Below are 15848 nucleotides of genomic sequence, written 5' to 3'. Positions count from 1 at the left end.
ATTGTGATTGATTAATGAGTTTATGTAGAGTATAATCTTGATCTTACCAAATCACTTTCTGGATTTTATCTGTGGTGCCTCAGTCCTTAAGGGAGTAAAGGAGTCCTTTTGACCAGAACTTGTTAAGGGTTCATTACAACAGTGACCATTCTGAATTTCGTTTGAATTAACCAATTTATTAGAGAATGGATATAGAATTTCAAATCTGAATTGTAGTTTATAGATGAATATCATTTGCTGGCCAAAAATAGTTCCCTAATACTTATGACATCTTTAATATTTTTAAGGCAGAATATCAATATTTACTAATAAAATACTTACAAGTCATTTAATCAAAGAGTCTGTATAATGGCCAGGTTATTTAATTTTTAAAATAACTTACATAAATAGAAATGAGGCATATCATTAAATAGTTAAAATATGATGAGTTGGCATTAGATTTTAATTTTTGTCTTATTTCGTACCCAATGGCAATATTCTAGTGTTTTAGCCTGTTTTCTGCACCTAATGGTCATACATTAGCATCTTATAAATTACCTATAAATTACAGTCCCATAAAATCAGTTTTCATGGCTAAACCATGACTTTTTTAAAGGAAGACAAGAAAATCTGTTTTTTCCCCTCATCTTCAGATCTTTGATAAACAGTTGAGGTATATATTCTTAATGTGAAGTTGGTGTATTAATAAATTAAAATTTATCTTAGGAAAACAATTTGCTGTTAATGGTCATAGATTACTTACATTTAACCACAATATTATATATTTTAAGCATTTTGATATGTGTCGCCAAATTGTTGGAGTGATTTATTTAATGTACCTTCATTTTTCTGTTTGTGGGTCTGAAGTCAAGTCACTAATGGTGATAGTCATAGAAGTTAGTTCTGCTTGTTGTTTAGCTGTTGGTTTTAAACTGATTTAAATTCTATTCTTCCCATTGATTTCTTGGAATAATAATGAATCTTCTTTCAAGAAATATTTCTCCCTGTATTCCCTGATTGATGATCTTTGAAGTTTTGGTAGAGAGAAAATATAGGAACAGTTAAGATATTTTGTGTGTTCTATCTTATCTTTGCTATTCCTCTGGTTTGTGTTGACTATATCTACTTCTTCTGCACTTTAAATAATTTCATGAAATTAATAACAGAAAATAGTAGCATTTTCAGACATAGCCTCATGCCTGAGTGGGAAGCCCCAAATTGCTAAATAAAGTGAATACTAGGTGCTGAATTATTTTCTTGTAGTAGGATTGCATGATTTTGTAAGGAAGTTTAGCTGAAAAATATGACTGTAACATAATTTAAAAAGTTGTATTTCCAAACAGGTGTTTATCATTTTAAAATTTTGTATTAAATTTTCATATTGTTTCTTATGTAGTGTTTTCATGTTTTTGACATTAAAAGACTAATTGTACTTTTTTGTTGAAAGCATTAATTTCTTGGTCTTGCTTTCATTATTTGAAGCAGTATCAGAGAGTATTCAGGGAGAATGTGACATATGATCTAAGTGCATGGACTGCAGGTAGTATTTATGATGGCTGCTAAATAAATAAAGGTTTCATTTTTTTCCCCCAAAGATTCACTTTCAAAAATACAGTATGGCATATAGGATTTTAAAATATGGAAATCTTAAACTTATTCAAAAACTACTATATTCTCCCTTCCCCCCCCCCAAAAAAAAAAAAAAAAAAAAGATCACCCTTTATTTTTACTATCTTGAGCTTCTCTTCTGGGAAATGCCTCATGCCTGGGTGGCATTAAGTTTTATTAATTTCCCCCCTCATTTATTGTGACCCTTGCCCCTGTCTTCCCGTTCAAAATTTTTTCTTTATTAATATTTTTCTGTGTTCATACTACAATTTGACCTATGAAAAATGATGAAAGATGGTAAGGGATTCTGTCTTTATTCCATATTTGTAGTAGTGGAAAAAGCTGAGCATAACCAGCATCATCATTCCAATGGTATTTAATGCAGCCAGCATTCCTGTTGTGAAACCTGGAAGATGGCTAGTTCTGTATTCTGGCCCTTTAATTACTCAGTATCTTCCTGTTTTCTCAGTGAATGGGAAATTGAAAATCTGAGAGAATGGAGTGTAGGATACCAAATCTTGCATTGTTTGAAAAAATTTTCCTAGTTACTGACCTTGAGCTATCCCAAAAGTCATTTAGCATTTTTGTGCCTCAGTATCTCATCCATCAGTTATGATGATTCAAGTGAATTATTTACTTCCTAAGGTTCAGTCTGAGATGAGCTTCTAATTATGTCCACTTAGTCAATTAAGAAGAAATAGCTGGGACTGGAGATGTACTCAGGGGCAGAGTGCTTGTCAAGCACGTCAGTGGCCTGGGGGTATGATCCTTAGCACTGTAAAAAAGAGGAATTAAAATAAATACTACAGGGGGTAAGTTTGTGGCTCAGTTGTGCAGTGCTTGCCTGGCATGTGGGAGGTACTGGGTTAGATTCTCGGCACCACATATAAATATATATATATATATATATATATATTTATATGTAAATAAAATAAACATCCATCAACAACTAAAAAAAAAAAGAAAAAAATATTAGAAAAATTCCACCATGAAAGTTAATATATCTGAGCATATTGATAAAAAACTTTCGAAGTACATGTTGTTTACCTCCATACCGTGCCTGTCTTCTCTCATATGAGATCTTATAGACTCACAAATAATACTTACATTCATAAATATTTAGATCCTTAAGAGAGTGCAGAACCCTATTAAGTGATCATGCCCACGTTTATCATTGGTATGAACTGTGAGATAGAGTGCATGAATGCAGAACAAAGCAACTTCATCTGCCCCTGAATAAGAAGAGGTCAGTTTCATGCTGTTTTACATGGCACAGCAGTTGTGGATTAACTCTGAACTTCATCTTTCTTTTAGATATTCAGTTAAGTATTGAAAAACAGAAATTCAAAATATTTTGAGACCTCTGGAACCAACTATTTGATTCCATTTCCCCTTTTTTATACTGTTTTTTGTCTATTTGAATACTGTTCTCATGGGTCAGAAAGATTAAGTTTCTAGTGCCATACCTTAAGTTGCTTTATAATTGTATCACTTTATAAGGGAGACACATCCTAGCAATGTGAAGACTGAAAATACTTAGAAGAAATTAATTCGAACTTATTAGAAGTAGCAAGAGGGGAGAAAAGCTGTTTTGGAAAATTGTTAGCTAGACTTGGTAAATTCTATCAACAGCCATGATAGTATTAATTAAAAGCAAAAATAATGAACCTCAGGTATTAGTCGTCAACTCTAATTTCAATTTAGTTATGGATCATAGATAGTAAAGTTTAATATAAAAAATATGGCCTACATTTAAATTAAGGAGCATTTTAAATGTATTGAACATGTTTGGAATTTCTACATGAATTGGGCAAAAGTATATGAGTTTTGGATTTGAATCTGCAAAGGGTATATTATTTATTAGGTTTACTTTGTAATTTAATATAAATTCTCTGAGCCTGTATTTCCTCCCTTATTTTTTAGAAAGGTTATATATATATAACAAATTTTTAAGGACTTTTTTTTTTTCTTTAGATGTGTATAATACAGTTCTCAGTAAGAAACACCATATGTACTTCAGTGGTTTTAAACAGTGGTAAGGGAAGGTCATATATTGCAGAGTATCTGAAATAATTCATAATAGTGATTCTTAAGAACTAGAACATGAAATTCAGTTCTGGTGTTGTACCTTTTTACTATGACTATAGGAAATGTATTTTTGTCCTTTAGGAAAGTTTTAAAACACATTCTTTAATTCTGTGAGAAAAACCAAGACTTGCTGAAAATTGCTTTGGATATCTACTTCTGGACCCTCAGGTGTTTTCAAATGTGTTGTGAACCTTGACATTGTGAGGTTTTTGTGAGCTCTGCTGATTTTCCAAGGAAAATGGATTTTAGGCCTCCTGCAACCTTTGTTTCCTTAATAGATATATGGACAAAAGGAAATGGTCTTTGTGGATTTTCTATACTGAGTTTATTAATTAATATTGACTTTAGAATTAGATTTATTTTTTTCTCCCCAGTCAGTATAAATATGATACTATAGTTTATTTTTCATGGTGTGTTATTTATCCTTTTTTTATTTTTACGGACTGCGTTTGATTCATTGTACACAAATGGGTACAACTTTTTGTTTCTGTGGTTGTATACAATGTAGATTCATGCCATTCCTGTACTCATACATGTATGTAGGGGTAATGGTGTCTGTTTCATTCCATCATTTTTCATACCCCTGCCCCTCCTCCCTTTCATTTCCCTCTTTGCAATCTAAAGTTCCTACATTCTTCTCTCACCCCCCAACCCCCATTATATATCATCTTCCACTTATTAGGGAAAACATTTGGCCTTTGGTTTTTTGGGATTGGCTTATTTCACTTAGCAGGATATTCTCCAATTCCATTCATTTATTTGCAAATGCCATAATATTATTATTCTTTATGGCTGAATAATATTCCATCATATATATGTTATATATATGTTCCAATAAATAAGAGATTACTATGCCTAACACTTAGCAGTGTTTTACTATTATTTAAAGTTAAAATAATTAACAGTTAATATTCCATATATAACATATATATATATAATATTCCATATATATGTTTTTTTTATATATATATATATATATATATATATATGCAGCTTCTTTATTCATTCATTTGTTGAAGGGCATCTAGGTTGGTTTCACAATATAGCTATTGTGAATTGAGCAGCTATGAACATTGATGTGGCTGTATCACTGTAGTATGCTGATTTTAAGTCCTTTGGATATAAACCAAGGAGTGGGATAACTGGGTCAAAAGCTGGGTCCATTCTAGGTTTTCCGAGGAATCTCCACACTGCTTTCCATAAGGGCTGTATCAGTTAGCAACTCCACCAGCAATGTAAAAATGTATCTTTTCCTCCATATCCATGCCAACATCTGTTATTGTTTATGTTCTTGATAATAGCCATTCTAATTGGAATAAGATGAAATCTCAGATTTGTTTTAATTTGCATTTCTCTAATTACTAGAGATGTTGAACACTTTTTCATATATTTATTAATTGCCTGTATATCTTCTTCTGTAAAGTGTCCAATTCCTTGGCCCATTTATTGACTGGGTTTTATATTTTTGGTGTAAAGTTTTGTAAGTTGTTTATAAATTTTGGACATTAGTGCTCTATCTGAAATACGTGTATCTCTCTGTAGGCTCTCTCTTCATATTATTGATTGTTTTTGCTGAGAAAAAAGCTTTTCAGTTTTAATCTAGCCCATTTATTGATTCTCGCTTTCATTTCTTATGCTTTAGGAGTCTTGTTAAGAAAGTCTGGTCCTAAAACAGCATGAAGAAGATTCGGGCCTACTTTTTCTTGTATTTGGTGCAGGGTCGCTAGTCTAATTCTTAGGTTCTTTATCCACTTTGAGTTGAGTTTTGTGCAAGGTAAGAGATAGAGGTTTAATTTCATTTTACTACATGTGGATTTCCAGTTTTCCCAGCACCATTTGTTGAACAGGCTATCTTTTCTTCATTGCTTGTTTTTGGCTTGTTATTTATCCTTAAATGGTACATGAAACGCATCCCAGGAAATCAAAGTGCAATTAAAATATTTTTCACCAAAATTCAATTTGTACTTTGAAAATTCAGTTTCCCATGTTAATATAATTCATGTAAATTAGAATTATTATAATATTTTTCTTCCAAAATTGTATAGGTGGTAAGTGTGTGACTGAAGAAAAATTAAATAGTATATAGATGAAATAAATCAATGTTGTGTTAACTTTGGAGTTTATCAGTACATAAAGTACTCATTCATTATTGATTATCTGGTGAACATTTCAGGAACAAAACTCCTTCAATAATTTTTGTGATATCTTGTTAACTTGGGTACTGATAACAAATAGTGGAATTCTGATCTGTTAGTATGTACAGGCTTTAACCAGCACAGTACTTCCATTTTATAAAATTGTTTCTATTCGATGTATAATAGTAGCCTTTTATGTTAGTCATGCTTCTAATAATTTAATTGGTCCCCTTTGTAAATTATCAATTTGATTGTATTGTGGAGTATTTTTTCTCATTCACATTTAAAATGAGAATGAGCTAGATCACAAGTGTAGCAGTCTTGGGTCTCTTGGAGGCCTTCCAATTTATATGACTTAACAATGCGGCAGTTTACAGGAGAACTAGATCTTTTCCTCATTTGAGTTTGATATAATGCAGTGAAAATCTACTGTTTATATTGGGTTGGGTGGTTTGGTAGATGTGGAATATAAATGAAGATTCAGGAGTACTAGTGTGTAAATAGTAACATTGCGTTTTAATTCTAATGAATCACCAGAATTATCTCTATACATGGAGAGAATGGGCTAGAAGAGTGTTCATGGTTTGAATATGACCAAATTGCAAATGGATAGAGTTAAAGATTATGAAGCAATCAAAGAGGTGCAACCCTGGGAGAATAAAGAGTAGATTGTAGATTAGTTGGTTATAGGATCTGGTCAAGAAAGACTCATTATAGTTGTGCCAAGTTAATACCTACATTCTATAGTTAAAAAATTGCTTTTACAATTGCTTAGACAATAGACTTGTCTAAGTTTCAATATATATTTTTATTGAAGTTTGCAAATTTGATTAGTTTCAAATGTGATGATGAGAGTATATGGGTTCAATCACTGGTACAATAAAAAAAAAAGATACATGTACATTCTACTGTCATGTATAACTAAAAAGAACAAATAGAAAAAAGAAATGATATGTTAGGCCTAATTAGGCTCTAATTAATTACCAACAGTGGTTGCCTTCCTGGTTAAATAAGAGATTACTATGCCTAACACTTAGCAGTGTTTTATTATTATTTAACGTTAAAATAATTAACAGTTAATAACATCTTATGGCAACATGTTCTGAATCTTATCATCTTAGCAAAAGAAAGTTGTTAGAAAACTAGGAAATATAAAATTTCTTTTTGTTCTTAATAAATGAAATATGAAATACTCTTCAGAGGGCAACTTATATAAACTGTTGAGTTCTCCAAGTTAATGAAGTCAGTTTTTTTGACTATTTGGTATTTTATAATTTTATACACAGTACCCTATTTTCATAGATTATTTTTGGGAGACTGTCAGGCAGTCTTGCTATGTTGGTTAAACAAGAGACAGTCGCGTCTTTCCGAATGTAGTTTGTATTTAATGTAGCAATTGGATTGTGCTTTGATAATGATTAGCTGATATCCTTTCAAGAGCAATAATGTTGGGGATGTGGGCGCTAGAATTTGATTTTAAATTGTATAATGTTTCAAACCAACTTTTTAAATTATTGATTTGAATTTCATATAAAAACAGAGTAAATATTTTGCCTGTTTTTTTTTTTTTTTTTTTTTTTTTTTTAAAGTATGAGTCTTTTTGGTTAACCAATTACAGTGGTTATTCCAAAGGTCAGTGTCCTAGATTTAAAAGATAGGATAGGAAAGCGTAGGCTTGTACGCACTAACTGCTGATCCATCACCAGAAGACAACAATACATTCTTCATTTTGACATTTTAAAATTTCCAAAAGAAGAGGTAGCCAACATTAGCTAGCCAGCATCCATCTCTACATTTGTGGTTTTCAATAAATCTAATTTATCCTATAGATTGGGCACATTGTATAACTGATGGGAAGTTAATAACATGAACTTCAGAAATTTAAATTTTGGGCATAACCTTGGTTATGATATATTCATTGTTGAAATTCATTGAAATTTTGTTTTTAAACAAGAAAAGAAACACTCCCCACCCTATGTATTGAATATTATTCTTCAGTTTTGAAATTCAAGTGGATATTACCTCGTGTCTTCTGAAACTACATACAAGTAGCCATATAACACTTTCTTCTATTAAAAAGAAGTGTTTTTTTTTTTTTTTTTTTTAATAATGGTTAAAGATATAGCATGAATTAAGTCTCTGCTCCTTCCTTACTATACCTTACTATACCATTGTGGTAATAGTAGACGTGCTGAGAAAAGGAAGCGTTGGGTACCTTTGGGTCCAGTGATCTGGATTGGAGAGGAGTATTCACGTTGCTTTGCATTGGGAGGGAAACCTGAAAATCTCACTGATGAAGTCACATCATGGAGGCATTGAATCCCAGACTCAGAAGTTTAGACTTTATTCTAAAGGCAGAGCATCATACTGAACTGAAAAATGAATGATCACAGCTGTTTGAGGGAGATTAAAGTAATCATTATAAAGATGGAGTAATGCTAGGAGAGGCTACAGACAGGGAAATAAGTTAGTCTTCTTTTTTTTTTTTAACTAGGATTTAAAGTCTGACAGTGAGGTTGGATGGATGCTGGCAGAAGGAATTTATGCAGGAGCCTTTTCAGAGGAAGGATTAACTGTACATGGTGACTAGGTGAATTTCTATGGGTGGTGGAATAAGGAGGAATGAGGAAATGTTGACTATGCATGTTGGGGAGTGGAAGGGTCATGTTATCATAGATGTTTACTATGAATGCAGCAGAGTGGAAGAGTCATGGTATAAATGAGTTGATAGTGATAGAATGTGTGTTTGTAGTTGACAAAGTTCATTTTAGATATGTTGCTAGTATGCAGTTCTCTTGATCCTAATCAGTCTTCGGGAAATTCATGTACATTTAAGCTGTCATACAGGAGGGTGCTACATAAATCTTTCCTGGCTGGCCACATCTCCGTTTCCAGTTTGTGGTGAATCCAGTTTGTGCTTGGTTGAATCTATGTTTCATATGTCTTATTTATTTAGAAAAAAATTGTCCATTAATGTTGGATTCCATGAAGAGAAGCTTGAGGCTTGAAATTAATCAGATTTTGAAATTAATTTGCATGGAAGTGATAATTTTATCACTAAAATTGGGAGACTTGTGTCAAGGATACCATTTAGTCACCAGGTTTGTGAAGATTTGTCAAGGTCTAGCAGTGACATCTTTGAAACTATTTAATGCCATTTCAGTGATATCTGCCCTAATGCTTAGAATACTGGCCTCATATTTATTAAACTTTGTGTGAAGTTTTTATAGGAAAACTTCTTTTACAAGATGTGATTATGTGGTCATGAATATCAAGGCTGTAGTGAATTCAAAATAACCTTTTCTTTGAACTTCTCATTTAATCCTCTGCTTTCCATTGGATCTGTTTTATATGTTGTTTTTAGAGATTTGATATTTGATGTGATATAGAAGAGACTTCATTTCTTCATAATTTTTGGTTCCATCATGAGAGTTTATTTGTTAATAAATAAAATATAATTAAAATCCATCTTAGGGAAAATTTATCTCATTTGTTTAAATTATTCTAATCAAACTTTTTGTTGACAACTCTACAGCTCTGTTTTATTAATCACCTTTGTTGTACTACAATAAAATATTAGAGGGAACTAACCTACCCAAAGTTCTAGCATTTCAAAGTCCAAAATCACCAAGCCCCATTTGTTTGGTTTTTCGTGAGGGCGGCAGATGGTGACATATCATGGCAGGAGCACGTGTAGGAGCAAACAGTCTAGTCATACCTCCAATAGGAGGAGAAATAAAGATGATAGGTAGGACTAGGCCTGCTTCTTTTATAACAAGACTTGCACAAGAACTACCAAGGGAAGTACTAAACTGAACATACAAGAAATATTTCATACTCTTAGTGACCTGAGGAACTCGCTTTTAACCCCACCTCCCAGATTCCAATACCTACCAACAATACCACCCTGGAGACCCTCCCTTTACACATAGTGGACCTTTGGGGGGCACTCAGAACACTCCCCAACCACAACACCACATTTTCAGACTTGTAGAACTCCGAGCATTCAGTTCATTGATGCGTGCTTTTTATGGGAGGTTGATCCTTCGGCTGTAGGCAGGCTTTCAAGCATGTGATCTTTGAGTTTTACCTGGTATAGAGTTCCCTATGAAGTGTACAAAGTATTTTCACATTTTATTTTCCTGTTCATAAATGTGAGTATATGTGTTCTCACCTTTTTTCTGAAGAATTTGGTTTTTTACCCCACTGTTTGAAAATGTAAAGCATTCTCATTTATGTAGTGACTAAATATTCACATATGGTACATTAAAGTGCTGGCTTCATGTGATTTTATATTCTAGGAAAATGTTTCTTTGCAAATTTCATTGAAATTGTTTGCTCATATTTCAGTGTACTTGCAGAAAAGACATGGTGAAAATTTCTATGGATATCTTTGTGAGGAAATTTCAGCCAGACAGATACCAGCTTTGGAAACAAGGAAAGGATATATACACCATTGATCACACAAAGCCCACTCCAGAATCCACCCCTGAGGTGAAAGCATGGCTGCAGAGGAGGAGGAAAGTAAGAAAAGCATCCCGGAGGTAATGACCCCTGCTTCCTCTGCTACCTCATCCTACTTCTAGTGGTTACTCAATTAAAATGGGTCAGTGACCATGTGTCTTCAAGGGATTTTTTTTTTTTAACTTATTTACTTATTTTAAGTTTGCTTAGTATCCTACTGAAAATTTGAGGCAAGGTGATTTTAAAATCTTGGTATGTATAATAAATATAGGAAGATGTGTATATTGCATTTGAGAATATTTCTGAAGTCTCTGTTTACCAATGTATAGCTTCTTAGACTCGGCACACAAATGTATTTCAATGTTGGTCTGGTCCTGTGCATTAATCTCCATATTTTAATCATTTCACTAACTTGATTTCTGACATTTTCATTTACTACTAGTTTCCTTTCTGACTTTAGTAATAATATTCTTTATTTGTCAAACATCTGATATACAGTTTTTACCTAGATGCTTTTATTTTACTTTATTTTATGCATGTCCTTTTACCCTTCATAGAATGTAAAGCAGAATGTGTCTTATTTATGTAATTTGATTGTTCTTTTGAGCTGTATTCTCCATTCTGTTTTTGTGGCCAGGGCCATTTCACAAGTTTAGATCTTCTGTGGGCATCCAGCTGTTTAAAAACCCATTGAATAGGGTATGTGCTATGTTGCTCAGGTCTTTCAGTGGCTACCTTTTAGTTCTTTTATTTTTCAGATTTATTTTAATTTTTTCTCTTCAATATTGCTCATTGTTTTTCTTTCAGATTGTAAAAGTAATATTTGAGCTTTGGAGAACATTTGTAAAATAAGGAAAAGAATAATGAAGGAATCCCAAATCACCCATAACCTCACTTCCCAGAGATAACCAGTCTTATTATTTTATATATATCCTTTACATATATATTCATTATATATTATATTATATACCTTTCCAAAATTGGGGCCATCCTTTATTAACAATTTGGTTACCAGTAATGTGAGTGGTTTTTTTTTTTTTTTTTTTTTTTTTTTTCATGTAATTAAATGATTTTCTACAATATATTTTTTAATGCCTGCATGTATCTAACTAATCTCCCGTATTTGGGCCTGTAGCATGTTTCCACATTCTTGCTATTAACTAAATAACACTGTTATTTGTAATCTTTGCCCACACTTCTAATGCTTATTTTCTGACTCTTTCTTTTCTTCCCCCTAACATTTATTTTCTGCTATTTTAGAATGGTAGTGAGTGGAGAACCTTAACAACATGGAGTCCAACTTCCACATTTTATAAGAGATAATCCTGAGGCAGAGAACTAGCCAGTAGCTGGTTTAAAAACTCAAGTGTTGCTATTTTACCCTTTAGTGTAGAGCAGTGGTTTTCACAGTATTATTTTTTTTTTTAATTTAATTTAGTGGGTCAGGATCCACATTTTAAAAACAGAAAGTAAATTAGAATAAAGAGAGTATCATAGTGCCTCCCATGTGGTAATGGTAAGTATTAACACATGTGGGTATGTGTTTTTGTGTGTTGTGTTGCTATTTAAAATGTTTATAACTTAACTATGTTTAACTTATTATGGGTGCCTTCAAACAAGGTTTAAGCAATACTAGAGATTCCGTACCTTTGAAAAATGTGTTAATCCATATTATCAAAAAAGCCAGCTTTGCAAGGTGGGAATAGTCAATTTTGGCAGTAGAAATAGCAGTAGAACATTTTGAGAAGTGCTCTTTACTGGACAAAAAGCAATACTTCATTTAGCTATACGACCCTGTCTCCTAGTTGTTAACAACAGTGGGTTTAAAAAAAAAAATACATATTTTTTAGTTGTAGGTAGACATAATACCTTTATTTTATTTTTATATGGTGCTGAGGATCGAACCCTGGGCTTCATGCATGCTAGGTGAGTGCACTTTCACTGAGCCACTACCCCAGCCTAACAGTGAGTTTTTTGAGTTGATAGAGAACTTAAATCTTTGATATTGAACAAATTGGAAAGATCTTTCAGTAGTTTCAAATAATTAATGGATCTAGATAGAAAACTAATGTTTAGAGGCTTATTGAATTTGCTTAACCTATGACACAAAAAGATTGTGATCTTCCTTCAATAATGCTCTATTTAGGGAAGATCAACAAATGAAATAATTCCTTGAAATATCAAAGAGGTATCAGTCGTCATATTTTACATGTCCTACTTTTCTCATACTGTGGAGATTTTCCACATTTTCCAGTACATGAATTCTTAATAAAAGTGATGACATGGTGCTGGGGTCATAATGCAGTGCTAGAGCGCTTGCCTAGCATATGTGAGGTACTGGGTTCGATTCTCAGTTCTCCTTATAAATAAATAAAATAAAGGTCCATTGACAACTAAAAGTATTATTTAGATAGTGAACAAAGGAAGGGAAAACTTAGTGATCTTATTAATGTGTTATAAATTATTCATATTTTAAGGTGAACTAATGACCATTTTTCCAGAGTTTTCTATATTTCTCAGACAATTATAAAATTTGTTCAGATTAAATTCCAAATCATCAATAGCTAAAGGTATTATAGATATGTGATGATACCACTACGGTTACTGCCATCATCAGTAGCCACAGCTAATTTATATGGGATTTTCCTGGCTACTCCCTTTAACTCACATCTCTGCCCTCCTTGGCTTTCTACACCTCTTAATCTGTGGTGTCTATAGTACCTGCAATCATGTGTTTGAGTGCTTAGCTTTGGGGCACAGCTACTTTGAGGTGATTTGTGATTATTCCTAATTGTTAGATATGTTATATCATATACAAGATACATATATGACAAGATTCTGAAGTGCCTTGGAGAGTACTAAAAGTGGAATTAAATGAAAATAGTGTCCAATCCAAAAAATAATAAGTTGATAAAAGACATTGAATATGCTATTGATGATTTGGAATTTAATCTGAACAATTTTATACTTGCCTGAGAAATATAGAAAACTCAGGAAAATGGTCACTAGTTCACATTGAAATATGAATAATTTACAACTTACATATGAGAGCTATGATTTTTTCTTCCTTTTTTCACTATCTAAATAATACTTTATGTATTGGTTTCATTTTCCCCATATCATCATTTTTTACTTTGTTTTTATTTTCAGACTTTTATTTATTTAAAAATTTTATAATTACATTAATTTTTGGACTGATACATAAAAACACAAAAATTGTACATATTCATGGGATACTATGTGGTATTTTCATACATGTGTATATTGTGTAAGGTTCAAGTCAGGGCAAACATTTGTCTCCTCAAACATTTCTTCGTGGTGAATACATTCAGAGAACTTTCTTCTGGGTTTTGAAATAGACAATACAATATTACTGTCTGTTTACCCTACAAATGTTGCTATAATATTTTAATAGTGATTCTTTTTTACATAAATGGTTAATCAATTATTTACCATTGTTTGAATTTTAATGTTTAGTTAATTGGTATTAAAATTGTTAAGATTAATATTCAGGTTCAATGTGAGGATTATCTTTGCATAGTGACCAGTTGTAAGCAAATGTACATCAACATGTGTATTGGCATGTATTTTTTCATATCATTCACAAACTTTCCTCTGTGACCACCCCTTTTCTTGATTATAGCTTCCAGTGCACTAGGTCTCATACTAAAAGGCCTAAGACTGAGGAGGATGAGGAGGTGTCTGCAGATGTCGTCGAGGCAGAGGACCCTAACCATGATGTAGGTATAGAGGACCTCAAGGTCAGTGAAAAACTGGAAGAAGCAGCAAAGCTGGGTAACACAGAAGTACCTTCAGAAGACAAGACCCCTGCTACCAGAGTGCAAATGGATCAGAATTTATTGAATAATATCAGTGTCTCAGGTGAGAAAGTGTCTGATTATGTTTCACCTATAAGTAGTAGGTGTTTGATGATCTGATGCCTTAAATCTGTGTTTAGTAGGATAGATGTCTTAATTGCCCACCTAGCTCATTAATGAACTCTCTGAAGTTATATGGTTACTCATCCACGAAACCAGAGTACTGTTACAATAAAAGTCATGGGCACCACTACATCTTGTAATGGAATTGTGAGACAGACAGCCGGCAGTGTCTATTTGGTTTAATAAAAAATAAAATTCCAAAATGTGAAAAAAAAAATTTTTTTTTTTTAGTGCAACTCAATTTACAACATAAAATACATTTGGTAAACTTCCCTTGAATTCACATGAAGCAGAGAAAACCAGTTATAAGATAATTCTTTGCAGATTTTTAGCTTTCAACTTAATTTAAAGGAGAAAATAAAGATAAAGGTTTTAAAAAGAACAGCAAAAGTAGTCAACCTGGTGAAATGGTACATATAGTCCCCAGACTATTTCTGTATACTAAAGTACTCATTTTAAAGTCTCAGCTACTTTGCCACACCCACTACCTCCAACCCTCCTTTAATAGCATATCTCTCTGAAACTGCATTAAAGTTTTGCCTTGTTAATATCGGTTGGGGCTTTTGTCCTTAACAATTAATCTAGTTGGTAATTCCTGTCTTCCCCTTAGTCCCTTCATTCTGTAAATCCTTCAATTGTGGGACCTTCTTAATCTCTTTTTTTCTGCTTCCTCCTCTTAGTTGGACTCATCTGTAGCCTTCTCTGTTGCAGAGGGTGCTTCCTTCTTGTTTCACCAGTGTCCACTCTCATCACTTCTGTTTGTCAGTTCTCCATACAGCAGTTAGTGATCCTTTGTAAAGATCACTTGGCTTAGGTTTTGTCTGTCCCTTTTTCTTGTTACTATGCCACTTAGTACAATAGAAATAGCCCTTATATAATCCCAAACAAACTACTTCTTGACTGCTTCTTCAGCCTCATTGCCTTTGCCCTGTATCTTTGAATTCCATCTTATGAATGGAGTTCATAGACCTGTTTTGAATGAATTCATACTTCAGAGGAGAACTAGATAAATATACAGTTACAATCCAGTGTAGTACATAGCTTGGTAGAGAGACATGGGGAATTGCTTATCCACAGAAAGACCCAGGTGGACAGTTCAGATTTCTTGGCTTAGATGATATCAGATTTTTTTTTTTTTTTTTTTTTTTTTTTTTTTTTCAATTTTTTAGCGGTGCTGGGGATTGAACCCAGGGCCTTGTGCTTGCAAGGCAAGCACTCTACTGATTGAGCTATCTCCCCAGCAAAGGGAAACTTTTTTTTTTGCACGGTGCTGGTGATCAAACCCAGGGCCTTGTGTTTGCAAGGCAAGCACTCTACCGACTGAGCTATCTCCCCAGCCCCAATATCAGAATTGAGTTGTGAAGAATATGAAGTTAGCAAGGTCATGATAGTAGGGAAGGAAATTGCAACAAATGCAAAGAAGACAGTTTTACAATGCATATGGGTATTTCTTTATTATCCTTCAACATGCTTTCCTCTACACAGGACTTAATTAAAATCTTATGAGTTGCTTGAAGATTTAGCTGATGGTGTCTAGTTTCATTAGTTCTGTGTGGTTTATTACATTTTGCCCTCCAGGTTTTGAGACCTGGAAGAGAACTTAAGTAGAAGACTTGGATATATTCAACATCAG

At 33.0% G+C, this 15848-nt stretch overlaps 1 protein-coding gene across 7 annotated transcripts in view; it reads left to right on the top strand.

The window, feature by feature from the left end:
- Kdm4c (lysine demethylase 4C) overlaps positions 1–15848 on the top strand; it is a 360726-nt gene that overhangs the window by 180297 nt on the left and 164581 nt on the right. For 5 of the 7 annotated variants that reach the window (XM_047524586.1, XM_047524585.1, XM_047524589.1 and 2 more), the window contains 2 exons: positions 10161–10354; positions 13918–14156. In XM_047524586.1, coding sequence (XP_047380542.1) covers positions 10161–10354; positions 13918–14156 — 433 coding nt within the window. Of the gene's footprint in view, positions 1–10160; positions 10355–11081; positions 11295–11815; positions 12201–13917; positions 14157–15848 lie in introns of those variants that run through there. The other 2 variants (XM_047524592.1, XM_047524591.1) reach the window with 2 other exon arrangements.

This window comes from Sciurus carolinensis, chromosome 14 (assembly GCF_902686445.1).
Source record: "Sciurus carolinensis chromosome 14, mSciCar1.2, whole genome shotgun sequence".
Taxonomy (NCBI): domain Eukaryota; kingdom Metazoa; phylum Chordata; class Mammalia; order Rodentia; family Sciuridae; genus Sciurus; species Sciurus carolinensis.
Note: the sequence above shows the minus strand (reverse complement) of the source record. Positions and strands in the feature narration are given on the sequence as shown.